This window comes from Mycotypha africana (assembly GCF_025528875.1).
Source record: "Mycotypha africana strain NRRL 2978 chromosome Unknown BDF20scaffold_3, whole genome shotgun sequence".
In the NCBI taxonomy this organism is placed as follows: Eukaryota; Fungi; Mucoromycota; class Mucoromycetes; order Mucorales; family Mycotyphaceae; genus Mycotypha; species Mycotypha africana.
This window is the reverse complement of record NW_026515727.1, coordinates 773,415-785,706: the sequence shown is the minus strand read 5'-3', so window position 1 is coordinate 785,706 and position 12,292 is coordinate 773,415. Positions and strand designations below refer to the sequence as shown.

Sequence of the window (12,292 nt, the reverse complement as noted above, 5' to 3'; positions counted from 1 at the left end):
CAAAGCTGATGTCATTTATTTCTTTGTTTTCTACTCCAGACAAGAAAAACAAAGAGGGCCTGAAATTTCCCCATTTTTTTTTTCCGTATTCTTTGTTGATCCACTACCCATTTTTCCAATGTAATGCGATTGAGCAAGACATAAGATGAGGAGAAATCAGTTGACTAACATGATGAATGTTAAACCGTCTTTTTAGATATTCTTATATCAATACAACAAACAAATGTCTTGGAATTCAAAAACTTGGTCTTGGGTGAAGAAATATTTCTCAGTGGTATGTGTTTGAGCGCTATCCATGTTATTTGAAAGAGAGACATATCTTTTCACATTGACTAATTTACTTTTACTAATAATTGATCGACAGAATCCTTTATCGACAGACGGAATGCCTGTCGTTGGTAAATTCCGTACACCTGCCGTAGGGTAAAAAAATTGATATTGTTCGATGGACGAAAGGTCCAGAAAGTGTAACTGAGTGTTGATGTCATTGTCATTTTACGAATAGCTCTCGACCTGAAAAATATACCACACCTAAAACTTCAGCATCCAACTTGAGCAACAATTATTATTTCAATCGTGATACACGTAGAAATTATCCCAGATTAGCGGTTTATACCCAACAAGATGTTGCTCTTATGATTGAGGGAGCACCTGTGAGGGCCAGTTTACCTGCCGAGAAAGCTGCAGAGCAAATTACTACGACCGTTGAGGAAACAAAGCCTCTTGTTGAATTACTAAACTCCAAGAAATTGACTTATTCTGCAGAAAAATTGCCTCCTACGCCCCGATTTTTCCCTCAACCCAAGTGGAAAGTATCAGAAGACTTTATTCCTCCTAACGATGGTAACCATTTCATAGTAGCCATTTTTTAGTTGACTCCTGCTTAAACTCACGCACACACTCACACGTATGTTTGTATTTTAGGTTCTTATTTCCCTATGAGAGTTATCACCACACATTAATTTTGTAGAATCTTTTTTTTTTTTTTTTTATACATGTGCAAAAGAAAAAGGAAAATAAAACGAGAATGTGAGGAGATGAGCAAACATCTGTACCTTCATTTTGATTGACCTTATTTGCCAGATCTGGATGTGCATATCTTGAGGCAATTCTGGTTTTTATTGAAACTTCCTATTGGTAGTGCTATTGCGGGAGTGGGGGAGGGAGAGGGGGATGTGATGAAAGATAATTTTCCGCCCGCATAAAAATCAATCCATGGGGGATAATAAATATACAAAAAGAGTGGTCAAGAGCATCGTTATAGAATCATTAGTTATTAAAAGAATAAGAGAGTATAAAAGTAGGTGTAAGAGAGTAAGTCAAAAATAGATAAAAAAAAACCCCCACAAGTATTAGTGTTGGTTCATCGCCATCACTTGGATAACACCATGATCAGACACCTTGACATACTTTGTATTGTGCAGGTCTTGATTAGCAGGCATCAGTTTATGATCGTTTACCAAAATACGTCCCATATGAATCAATTTGATATCCGTTGGAATGTTCAGTTCCTTTTTCACTTGGCTTTTCAATTCTGCGACTGTGAGGAAATCAGCTTCTCTGGTAGGTATGTGAAGAACAAGATCATCGGTGGCCGAGGTATTTTTACGTAACACAACAGTCCATGGGTCTTCCTGTGGCTCTTCTGTTGCTGTAGGCGAAGACATGGTTGCTGTTTTCATAGAGGGAGTTTTTGAGGCGGATGAAGTTGTGGTACTCGTGGGCGAATCAGGCGTCGTATCGGTCGTCGTGTTCGGACTGTTGAGTGGTAATACTCCCGCTTTGATAGCTTGTTGTCTTGCTTCTGGAATGTCTGCGGCAGGGACAATAGCAGGATCTTGCAGAGAGCTCGGTTGCATCACCACGATAGGTTTGACCGATTTAATAGTGGCTATTTTGTCATCGAATAAGGGAGGCTCACCATAATTATGTTCTTGTGTTCTTTCTTCAATGACAACGGGGGGCTTTTTCGTTGACTGCTCGCCTTGCTGTTGTTGTTGTTGTTGTGGTGGTGATGCTGCTTGCTCTGATGCTGCTGCGTCACTACTGTGGGAGGTATCGTGTGTTTGTCCGGTCTGTTTCTCTCTTGGATCAGACGCAGGCAGCCTCCATTCTGGATCAGATGCAGGAGCGGGGTCTGGGCAAGGATGAGGTGTAGGTAAGCATGAAGCTTTTGAAGACGTAGGCGACGTATGCTCTTTGGTGATGACGATGGGCGGATTGGATTGGCCGTCCATAAAGATACGATGGGCATTATCTACCGCTTCTGCTAAAGCGGCTTCCTGACGGACATCATCCAGTTCGTGTTTTGATGCACAGCAACCCATTCTTTTTGTGATGGTGGTGGGATCTCTCTGTGTGTTTTATTTTATTCAATCAACGCTGTGGTCGTACAAAAAGAAAGTAGGACCAACGGGTGAGCGAAAAGAGAGAGGGAAAAAGAAAAGGAAATATGTAGAGGGGGTCCAAAAAAAGGGTTCTAAAATGGGGGAGGGGATTTCTATAAGAGCATTTCAGCAAACAAAAAAGCTTTCTGTTTCAACCAATCAAACCAGGCCATGGCTGGTAGCGGTAGGATGAAAGGCATTCTCTCGTTTTCGTTGTTCTGGTCATCGTCCTGATCATCGTGGTCATCTTCAGGAAGACTCTGTCCATACCAGTCATTATTCGATTGAACAAACATATTCGACAGATAGACTTTCCATAAGTCGTGTCCTTCTTTCGAACTGATGCGTTCTGCAAATTCGAACCAGCTGCTACTTGTCAAATCTGTCATGTTGTACGTCTCATCGGTGGAATACTCAATTTCGAACTCCGGTTTTGTGTGCCACGGTTCTTTGTTGCTGGCTTGGGTGAGGAGCTGTTGTTGTTTCTGATTATCCACTTGTTCGTTCCAATAAGTCAGATTGGAATACCATTGTGTATATCGTAACCAATCACCAAAGTGAGATGATGTCATGTCTGCATTATACTCATTGATACGGAATGTCGGGTAGAATAAGGGCAGCATAGGCGGAGCTACATGGATGACGACCAAATCTTCTCTATCTCTGATCTTTTGCAGTTTTCTGTATTGTTTATGTAGAGTAGAAATGAAACGATCTGCATCTTTCTGGATCCATTCCACTGTACTACCCTCCTCCTCACCGTCGTCATTGTCGTCGTCGTCGTCCTCCTCCTTGGAGAGACGGGCCACGTCGCTGTATTTTCTACTGATAATTTGAAAATGATCCATATTGGAATGTCCGTACATGTGCCCGATAATAAGATCGGCATACTTTGTAGATAGTTTGATGTAATCATCCAAACAACTGTCTTTGAATGTCTTTACGGTGGGGGGCACATGACCGATGATCAACACTTTCATATTCTCTTGACGTGCCTTCTTCAGTTGCTTCTTCATCCATTGGACGTGTTGATAGCCTGGTGACGTTGGGTCGCTACAGGTACTTACGATATCGTTGGAGCCAAAAAAGTAGAGTGAGTTTAAAGAGAGGACGCGGATGGCGCCAGGCACAACGTCGCTTGCAAAATAGCCTCCTTTGCGAAAGTGCTTTTGTTGATCTTGTGGTATGAAATCTGACCAAAGCTGACTGTATTCGAGTAGTTGTGGGTTGTTTTTCATTCCTCTTAATTGATTATGAGGATGAACATCATTATTCCCTTTATTTCAAGGAGAAAAAAAAAGTCAGTGTATGTCAAACAAGTTCCTTTTGTTTTCGCTGTTGCTAAGAAGCACTCGTTGTTTTTTTTTTATATATATTCCCTACCTATGCAAGGTACAATAGGTAGTGTTCGATTATTGTCCAGTGTGAATGCTTTTTGTATCAATTGAGTCACTTTCTTATTGTAACCAAGAATTTCTTTTTTAGTTCTCGTTAGTTTGACATCGCCATCATGTCTACCGGCATCAAACAAAACTCAATGAGACGCTGTTGAACGATAGAACAAACCCCCTCCCCCCACCCCACTCAGCTTTTACCTGGCGTTATCACCGGTCCATAAGATAAAATCAATCTTATCTTTCCAGTCTCTGGCAATAGTGTCAATGGCATGATGCACAAGTCGACGAGGTGAATCGCAATCTGTACCTGGTGCACCCCAATAACCTGCCAATTTGCCTTGTCTCTTTTTTTTCTTTTTATGTTTATGCGGTGCTCGATGGCAGTCCGATTTGATAGTAGCTCCCTCTAAATAATGCTTGTCTAGCTAGCAAAATTAGACTATGGATGAGTGGGGATGCGCTCTTTGATGAAGGAGACAATGCTATTGGGCAAGTGAGTAGCTTACATGGATATCCGTGATATGAAGAAATCGTCCATGAAGACGGTAATTCACGATCGCTGGCTTTTCGATGACAACAGACTGTTTTTGAAAGGCCACTTGTAGTGATTGTTGTTGTTGTTGCTGGCTTGCTGACGTTTCGACAAGCAACAGTAACGTTAGAGAATAGATTAAGTTGTACAATTTCATTGTATTATTGGGGTTTCGTTGTTATAGAAACAAGGAAAAAGAGGTTTTTATTGATCTAGTTTAAATATAATGATTACTTTTAAGGTTTTTTTTTTCTTTTCTGATTTCTACTTTTTTGTTTTTGTTTTCAGCTATAATGCACAAGTTTTTTTTATTTTGTTCGGATAACAGGAAAAAAGTTGAAAGAAGAAAAAAGAAAAAAAGCACCCGATGGGTGCTCGCATGAAAAAGCTGTTGTCATCCTTGTTTTCGCTGCTTTAATTGTCCCATGAAGGAGGGGACACGAATTCCAAAGCAACGCAGCAGAACATGCTGCATGTTTGATATTTGATTGGATTTCCTTGGCCAACAGATGAATGAATTGCAGATGTAAACCTTAATACCATGATGGTGATGGTTGATGCTGTAGGATGAGGATGGGGATCAACCTAGCAAAGCGAATCTTATCAGTCTGTTTGGAGACAGTAGCAGTCGTCGTCGTAAAAGATCGTCCAACAGCAGCAGGATGATGCATGAAATAAATATCAATAGAGAAGAGCTATGACTTGCATTCAGTCAAGTAGGTTGGAAATAATGGACGAGTCTTTCTTGGCCATGATCCATATCTTTTGATCATAAAGATAGACACTTGGCTATCTTTTTTCTTTTGCCTAAGCCATCTATTTTCCAACAAAGACAGTTGAACGCAATAGGTGCAGTTTTTTCTTTTTTATTTCATTTTTGCTTGTTTGATACAATTTGGAAAAAAAAGAGCAGTACAATCGATAAACATGTATATAGACACACATATAAATACATTACATACTATATACCCTATAGCAGTTGGGAGATGCAAAAATAAAATTAAAAAAAATATGAAAGGGAATAGGAAGGGTAATAATAGCATGGTGGGGTTGGTTTTGGTTTTTTTTTTTTTTTTTTTTTGGTATGTGTTTTTTTTTTTTTTGTGTGTGTATGTGTGTTTTCATCTAGTAGTAGAATAAAAAATGATCTTATCGTCCAAAAGCCAATGAATCCAATGATAAAATGGCTTCGGCTTTTGCTGCTAAATCAGCTAAAGATCGAGTTAATTGAGATAAAGCATAAGCTTGTTCTGGTCTGACTTGTCTTCTCAAATGTTCTAATTTGTCAAGAGCATGATCAAAGTCTTCTAGTTCATATGTCCTTTCATTGTAATGCGATGGGGGAAGTAGTTCTTGCACTTGGGCTTGTCGTGGTGGGTGTAATGGTGTGTTGTAAGAGGGGAACGCGATGGGTAATGAGGGAGAGGGTGGCGATGAGAGGATGGATTTCACTTGCTGGCTAGGAGGATGATGATTGCCAAAGGAGGATAAGGGAGGTAAGGAGGTGGCGGAGGAAGAAGTAGAGGTCGTAGTAGAAGCAGTGGTGGTGGTGGTGGCGGCGGTGCTGGTGCTCATATTCGAGGGAAGTTGATGGTGGGATTGAGACGATGTGAGAGGAGGTAATGAAATGGGCGGTAGGTTGTTATTATTGGTAGTTGTTTGACTCGATGAAATGGAGGTAGAGGATTCTCTACGAGAATGAAGAGGCTGTTGTTGTTCACTGTTGTTATTATTGCTGAATAATGATTCTAATCGATAATACTGTCGTTCAGAAGAAATAGGTGGTAAGAAACTATGGCTTTGTTGTTGTTGTTGCTGCTGTGGCTGTGGCTGTGGCTGTTGAGATACATCAGGGTAAGGTTTTGAAAATAAAGGAGAAGAAGCAGTGGCAACCGAGGGTGATGATGGAGAAGCGGCGGTAGGAGAGATAATCTTATCAGATAAAGGAGAGGACCGATCATTCAATGGTCCTCCTATGCCTGTAGGGTGCTGCTTTTTGGAAATGACGACATCTTCAATTTCCGGTACTTTGTCGTCCATCGAACGAGGGTTGTGTCTGTTGATCATTGCGTGGTGATTGCGTTTGATGGGTAACGGTCGGATGGGATGATGGAGCCGTCCAGATGTACCCTCGATCGTATCAGCACCAGTAGCATGTAAAGTGGGATGACTCTCCAGGGAAGTAGGCCGAGTAGTAGTCGTAGTAGTAGCACTCATCGTCGTAGAGCTTGTCGCGGCCGTAGCAGCAGTCGTCACCGATGTATTATCATCGTCATTATCATCATCGTCACTTGTTTGAGTAACAATGATTCTTTTTCTTCTCTTGATCACACTTCTTTTCATGCTGACGGGCCTATGGACATTGTGCAGCTTATAATAGAGACCACAAGCATTACAAATAGTATTCCCCTGTTCATCTCTTCTCCATAACGGTGTGGTGGTGGTTCTACAATTGGCACATATTAACGCTTGTCGATGGACTTGATGTTGATTGAATGCTGGACAACCTGCACACGACAAAGATCCACCTGTGCCGTTACATTGGCCATTCCCAGGGCAAGTGCCACTACCACAATCATTCGTATTCGTCATCTCTGTTCCTGCCGTTAGAGGGTCGGTGGTGGTCGTCGTCGTTGTTGTGGTCGTCGTTTTACTATTATTGTTCATACTCAGCGTAGACGAGGTACCACTACTGGCATGGGAGGTGGATGGCATGTGGTTGGTATTTTTGGGTTGCTTACGGTTGGCTGCTCTTTTCAAAGAAGGAGGTCGTAATGCATTTCTTGCTTTCAGATAAAGACCACATGCATTACAGATAGTTTCACCATTGGGGCCTCTTCGCCACAGAGGTGTAGTGGTCGTTCCACAATTAGCACATTCCGTAGCTGAAACGACATTCTTGAATTTATGAGTAACATTATGTGCTGATTTCGAGCTTTTTAAATTTGGCACAGGAGAAGGCGTCTTGATATTTCTTGAAACAGTTGCTGGTGACGTTGTTGATGATGATACAGCAGAAGATGTCATTTCTTGCTTTACAGGAGGGAGTGTTTCCATCATAATTTCTGTCATAAAAAAGAAAAAAAAAAAAAGAAAAAACAGTGAAGAAAAAAAAAAAAAAGTAGTAGTAGTACTCTCTATTACTAATAAAGATGAAAAAGGAGAAAAAAAAAAAAAAAGAAAAATAGAGAGATAAAGGTGAAAATAGATAAACAAGAAGGTAAAGAAAAAAAAATAAAAAAATCAATCTGATAACTTGATTACAGAACGTTGGCCCATGTATATTTGTACTATAAAATTCTTTTTTATCAATCAAAATTTTTTTTATTTCCCCGCCTCCTTATCCCGTTCTGCTGTTTTTATCAAATCAATAAAATCAGTCGATTTGATCAATTAAATTTATCTCCGTCGTCTCACCCGCCGCGCTTTTTCGCTTGTCAACCAGCTGAGGGGGGGGAGGGTTTCAACGAAGTAAAACGAGATAAAGACGCTTGCAGGATCGCACGCATCTTATTGGTCGAAAGAAAAAACAAACGGGCCTCTCATGAACAACCTTTTTTTTTCTTTTGATTTTTGATTTTTTCGGCTTTGTCGTTTCTCCCTGCTACATTTTTACACTCGATCGATGGTGGCAGAAACCAGAGCCAAGAAGGCATTGCACGCCATTCAAGCGAAGCATCCAGTAGATAAGCGTAGAATAACAGGGGCTTCTAAACAACAAGACGATCGTCTTCAAATGCTTTTTGATGCATTTACTTTGAAAAGACCAGAACTCACCATGGGTGTCAAATGGCCAAAAAGAGATACTATCGATTCCGAGGAAAGCAATCATCTTTTTCACCATGATCAAACAAACAACCCTGAATTAGACAAAGAAGATCGAATGTAAGAGTTATTGAAAGTGCAACCAGGAAGTCTCTTGTTCCTATAATGTATCCATTACTTTTTTTTGTTTAGGAACGAGCGGATATACACTTTTCTTTCCAAGGCTGATTATCCTTTTCAACCAGAAAAACCAAAACAAAGAAAGTGGAGGGAGAAGCACACCATGATGGGCAACAGCAGCCATTGGGAAAGGACATCTGGAACTACTACCCATCTTGCGACGACACGACCCGTCTGCAAGGTACCATTCTTTGCTGCACCGCCTGAGGATATACTACTGTTGGCGAAAACGCTTCATAAGGACATTCATCTGAATACAACATCCTACACAAAGAGATGGCAAAGAGAAAGACGTGCGTTTTGTCGTCCTAGTGAAGAAGCCCGTCTTACGCCTACGCCTACGCCTACGCCTACTTCCAGTACGGCTTCTACTTGCAGTACTGTATCTACTGTCAGTGCACCTACGACACCGACAACTACATCCTCTGTGCATTCCCAAGAAAAGAGGCAAAGAAAGGCTGTCCAAGAGCAGGAAGCAGAGGATCATTTTTTCTACGCCATGCAAGACTTTATCATACAACAACTCCCTCCGTTAGTATCGGCAGATGCATGTCAAGAATATGGGTACAACATGATTGTCGATTATTTGACGCGAACATGCGGGCAAAAGATGGATGATGTGCTTTACAGCATGACGGGAAGAGGTGAAGGCGTGGATCATAGTGTGCCTTTACCCATACCAGAACGTCTCGATTGGAAATACATGTTGCTCAAATTACAGCAGAATGGATTTCCCGTAGAGTAAGCGAAGAGAATCATCGGATGATGTGATTGTGTAAAGTTGATATTCATCCCTCATTCTATCTCTATGCATGAAACAGGGTCTTGGAAAAGGTGCAGAAAGAATTGATGGAAGCTACAAAGACAGAGGAAACAGTGATCGATCCTCATCACAGTGACAAAGAAGAGGTGGAGGAGGCGGACGATGACCTCTTTCTTACAGAAACTGAAGCTCTCTTCAAAGCGGGTATTCAGCAATTGATGGAGGAAGAAACAGCAACCTCGAGAGACAGTAGTGAAGATGATGATGATGATGATGATGATGATGATGATCATGATGACAATGACGATGCTGTTTTATTGAGTTGAAAAAGAAAAAGAACTAAAAAAGAAATACCCTGTACATATAGTATTTATTCCATACATGATGCTTATATAGCTTGTAAATAGACTACTATTTTTATTGCTTGGCATAGAAAGACTCCAATTCTTCAACATCCTCTTTTGATCCCAGCCAAATACCAGAACGATCATGAATATGTTCGGGTATCAAGTCCAACGTATTTTGTGTACCTGTGGTGGCTTTACCGCCGGCTTGTTCCACTAAGTAAGACATGGGAAACACTTCATATAAAATACGAAGCTTTCCTTTCTTTGATTTAGAGTCTGCAGGATAACCAAAGATACCACCTTAAAAAAGAATAAAATAAGTGAGAAAAGAGGGGGCACTCCACACCACAACTACGGTGCTCTCAAAGTGTGTTACATACCATAAAGTAATGTTCGGTGAATATCGGAGACCATGGAACCGACATAACGTGCGCTGTATTTTTGCTTTACATGGTCTACATATTTTTTGCTGGGCTCGTCAAAGTACTTGTAATTTCCTTCATTCACAGAGTAGATTTTGCCTCGAGGAGGTAACATGATCTAATCATTTGCCGGTTAGTATATCTTGTTTCTCTTGAGAATGGATGGACCAAAAAACTTACATTAGGATGGGTCATGATGAATTCACCTATAGAAGGATCCAATGTGAAGCCATTGACACCGTTACCAACAGACTAGGATAACAGTAGGATGAAGAGTGTGATGAGCACGTCATGGCACTCACTTTCATATCGAGTCAACTGTCTCAAAAAAAAACTTACCAGGATCATTTCACAATAAGAACCATACATACAATAGCCAGCAGCAATGAGCTCTCTACCACTTCGAATACAGTCATTGATATTGGGATTACTTTCATCTTTCTGGAAAGAGCGGGTGAAAGAAAAAAGGAGCGGATGAATAGGGCTGCTACTGCTGCTGCCCCCCCCCCACACACACACACACAATCCTCTCTCTGGTGAGTCTACTTACCACTTTGAAAATACCAAAGATTGTACCGATAGAGACACCGCAATCAATATTAGAAGAACCGTCCAAAGGATCAAAAGTGACGACGTATTTGCCACGTTGATCCTTATTTTCAATAATCATTGCGTTTTCGTCTTCTTCAGAGACTAATAAACAGGCTTTTCCACTGCCAATAAGAGCATTACGGAAAATGTCATTGGCCAATACGTCCAACTTTTTCACATCTTCTCCTTGAACATTGGCTTGACCTGTTAAACCAAGTCTGATGTATACAAATAAAAATAGTTAAGGAGACAAATCCGATCTAGAGTTGCCTTCTATTTCCTGACAACTTACAAATTGACCAAACCGGCTTGTTTGACTTTGGAAGCGACAAATTTACAACCGAATTGAATCGCAGTTAAAAGTAAAGTGAGATCACCTGTTGCTTCAGGAGCATCCTTTACCAGATCGAACAGTTTATCTTTTTTAGTACGATGCATATAGATTCAGCGTACGTCTTTCTACTACTACTATTATCTCTACCTGTTGTTGAGCGATAACCCATCTAGTTAATGTGACAAGATCTTCACCTTTGCCGACCTTGATAGCTTCAAACTTGTCTGAGACCATTTTTTATCAGTATATATATAAAACAGATAGAAAACAAAAAGGATTAAAAAAAAAAAAATTAAATAAATAAAAGAGCCTTGTTATGTGATTCCTTTCTCTTTTTTTTTTATAGGCTCGTGATAGTTTATTAAGCTTATAGGATCAAAAAAAAAGCTTCTTTTTGTACAAATGTAAGAAATGCGGGGAAATCGGAGAGAGGCGGGGGTAAATGGGTGCTTATGACAAATCGCAACAACTCAGTTTTTTTTTTGTTTTGCGCAGTGCCAAAAGAATAACATCATTATGGTGGAAAGTTATTTCATTTTATTTTAGCCGCCTTTAGATTAAGATTTTTGCTTACTAAAATATGAGCGCTTTGATGTGAATAGTTCCCTAAAGTAACGCGATTTGTTTAGTTTAATGACTAAGATAGCCTTACTAAGTGGGTGCAGACATTGGGTAAGGAAAACAAGCGCTACTGAGTGCCTCATCTGGTTTTTTTTCTTTTTTTGTTGCAGGATTCGCTTTTCTTTCCCACGGAGAGGTACCTGGGCTTTTTCTTTTTCTATTTCCGGTTGAAGGGCGTTAGACAATGACAGTGAATTTACACATGTACTCTACCAAAGGGCTTTTTGGCTTTAAGGTTGCTTCAAAAGAAAACGGCTTTTTCTTATATGCAGGAAAAGGGACCGCAGATTTGTTTATCATCCTGTTTCAGGCCTTTCCTTCACCACATTTTACGTAGGGTTCAAGTCGAGAAAAAGAGACACACTTGAAATCACTTTATTCCGGTGCATTCCGACTTTTCATGGAATTTAGTAATGGGGAAGATGCATAAAAGAGCGATTTCTTTTTGATCTGTGACTCGAGAAAAATAAAGAAGCATTCATTGAAGTTTATGTATCGAGATCAAATTTCTAGGGGGGAATTGGCTGCACTCTACTAAGCTGTGCAAAAGTCAAACGATTGTTTGGTTAGGACTAAAACTTTTTATTTAACCGTCAAGGGGGTGGCCATAACAGAAAACTTGAATACATATACGCGCGCGCGGACACACCCACACACAATACACATACGCGCATGGCCACCCACTGCTTTTAAGGAGATGATTTGGATGTTCTTTGTAGCTTACTAAAAAGCCTTTTATTCATTGTGTAAAAGAGTAACTGAGTGTTCCTTAAAAGAAAGGAGAGAGTTCGTTTCCATACTTTATGTACCTAACAAGTGACTCTCTCTATGTATGCTAGTTTACAAAAGCAATATACATATGTATACATATATATATATATATATCTATAGAAAGCTTCTTTTGCCACATTTTATACACTTCTTTGCTTTCTTTTATTCCATCTTGATTCTTC

General features: G+C 40.3%; 6 protein-coding genes across 6 annotated transcripts; 2 read left to right on the top strand and 4 right to left on the bottom strand.

The window, feature by feature from the left end:
* The first annotated feature begins 35 nt into the window (after positions 1–35).
* BDF20DRAFT_858572 (uncharacterized protein) lies at positions 36–1,070 on the top strand. Its single transcript, XM_053080417.1, has 4 exons — positions 36–274; positions 365–423; positions 506–843; positions 925–1,070. Exons 1-4 carry the CDS (start codon positions 224–226, stop codon positions 960–962), a joined length of 486 nt encoding a protein of 161 aa, XP_052938005.1. The 5' UTR covers positions 36–223; the 3' UTR covers positions 963–1,070.
* A 7-nt stretch (positions 1,071–1,077) lies between these two features.
* On the bottom strand, positions 1,078–2,006 carry BDF20DRAFT_858567 (uncharacterized protein). Its single transcript, XM_053080416.1, has one exon. The coding sequence runs from the start codon at positions 1,857–1,859 to the stop codon at positions 1,353–1,355; it is 507 nt and encodes a 168-aa protein (XP_052938004.1). The 5' UTR covers positions 1,860–2,006; the 3' UTR covers positions 1,078–1,352.
* A 494-nt stretch (positions 2,007–2,500) lies between these two features.
* On the bottom strand, positions 2,501–4,473 carry BDF20DRAFT_911340 (Metallo-dependent phosphatase-like protein; the record flags this gene model as incomplete). Its single annotated transcript, XM_053083809.1, has 4 exons — positions 2,501–3,663; positions 3,771–3,901; positions 3,983–4,209; positions 4,291–4,473. 4 exons carry the CDS (start codon positions 4,471–4,473, stop codon positions 2,501–2,503), a joined length of 1,704 nt encoding a protein of 567 aa, XP_052938003.1.
* A 911-nt stretch (positions 4,474–5,384) lies between these two features.
* Positions 5,385–7,404, bottom strand: BDF20DRAFT_858562 (uncharacterized protein). The gene has a single exon (XM_053080415.1). It carries the CDS (start codon positions 7,386–7,388, stop codon positions 5,466–5,468), a length of 1,923 nt encoding a protein of 640 aa, XP_052938002.1. The 5' UTR covers positions 7,389–7,404; the 3' UTR covers positions 5,385–5,465.
* Positions 7,405–7,516: 112 nt separating this feature from the next.
* Positions 7,517–9,249, top strand: BDF20DRAFT_371262 (uncharacterized protein). Its single transcript, XM_053075302.1, has 3 exons — positions 7,517–8,201; positions 8,274–8,997; positions 9,083–9,249. The coding sequence occupies exons 1-3, from the start codon at positions 7,942–7,944 to the stop codon at positions 9,158–9,160; spliced, it is 1,062 nt and encodes a 353-aa protein (XP_052938001.1). The 5' UTR covers positions 7,517–7,941; the 3' UTR covers positions 9,161–9,249.
* Positions 9,250–9,441: 192 nt separating this feature from the next.
* BDF20DRAFT_905236 (fructose-1,6-bisphosphatase) lies at positions 9,442–10,952 on the bottom strand (the record flags this gene model as incomplete). The annotated part of the gene is made up of 7 exons (XM_053083135.1): positions 9,442–9,671; positions 9,752–9,911; positions 9,974–10,045; positions 10,133–10,234; positions 10,344–10,602; positions 10,677–10,780; positions 10,866–10,952. The coding sequence occupies 7 exons, from the start codon at positions 10,950–10,952 to the stop codon at positions 9,442–9,444; spliced, it is 1,014 nt and encodes a 337-aa protein (XP_052938000.1).
* Between the last annotated feature and the right edge of the window lie 1,340 nt (positions 10,953–12,292).

Coding starts and splice junctions, on each gene's coding strand:
- BDF20DRAFT_858572 (XM_053080417.1), top strand. CDS start 224: ATGTCTTGGAATTCAAAAACTTGGTCTTGGGTGAAGAAATATTTCTCA. Junction 424..505: donor TTCCGTACACCTGCCGTAGG/GTAAAAAAATTG, acceptor TTTTACGAATAG/CTCTCGACCTGAAAAATATA. Junction 844..924: donor CTTTATTCCTCCTAACGATG/GTAACCATTTCA, acceptor TTTGTATTTTAG/GTTCTTATTTCCCTATGAGA.
- BDF20DRAFT_858567 (XM_053080416.1), bottom strand. CDS start 1,859: ATGCAACCGAGCTCTCTGCAAGATCCTGCTATTGTCCCTGCCGCAGAC.
- BDF20DRAFT_858562 (XM_053080415.1), bottom strand. CDS start 7,388: ATGACAGAAATTATGATGGAAACACTCCCTCCTGTAAAGCAAGAAATG.
- BDF20DRAFT_371262 (XM_053075302.1), top strand. CDS start 7,942: ATGGTGGCAGAAACCAGAGCCAAGAAGGCATTGCACGCCATTCAAGCG. Junction 8,202..8,273: donor TTAGACAAAGAAGATCGAAT/GTAAGAGTTATT, acceptor TTTTTTGTTTAG/GAACGAGCGGATATACACTT. Junction 8,998..9,082: donor TACAGCAGAATGGATTTCCC/GTAGAGTAAGCG, acceptor TGCATGAAACAG/GGTCTTGGAAAAGGTGCAGA.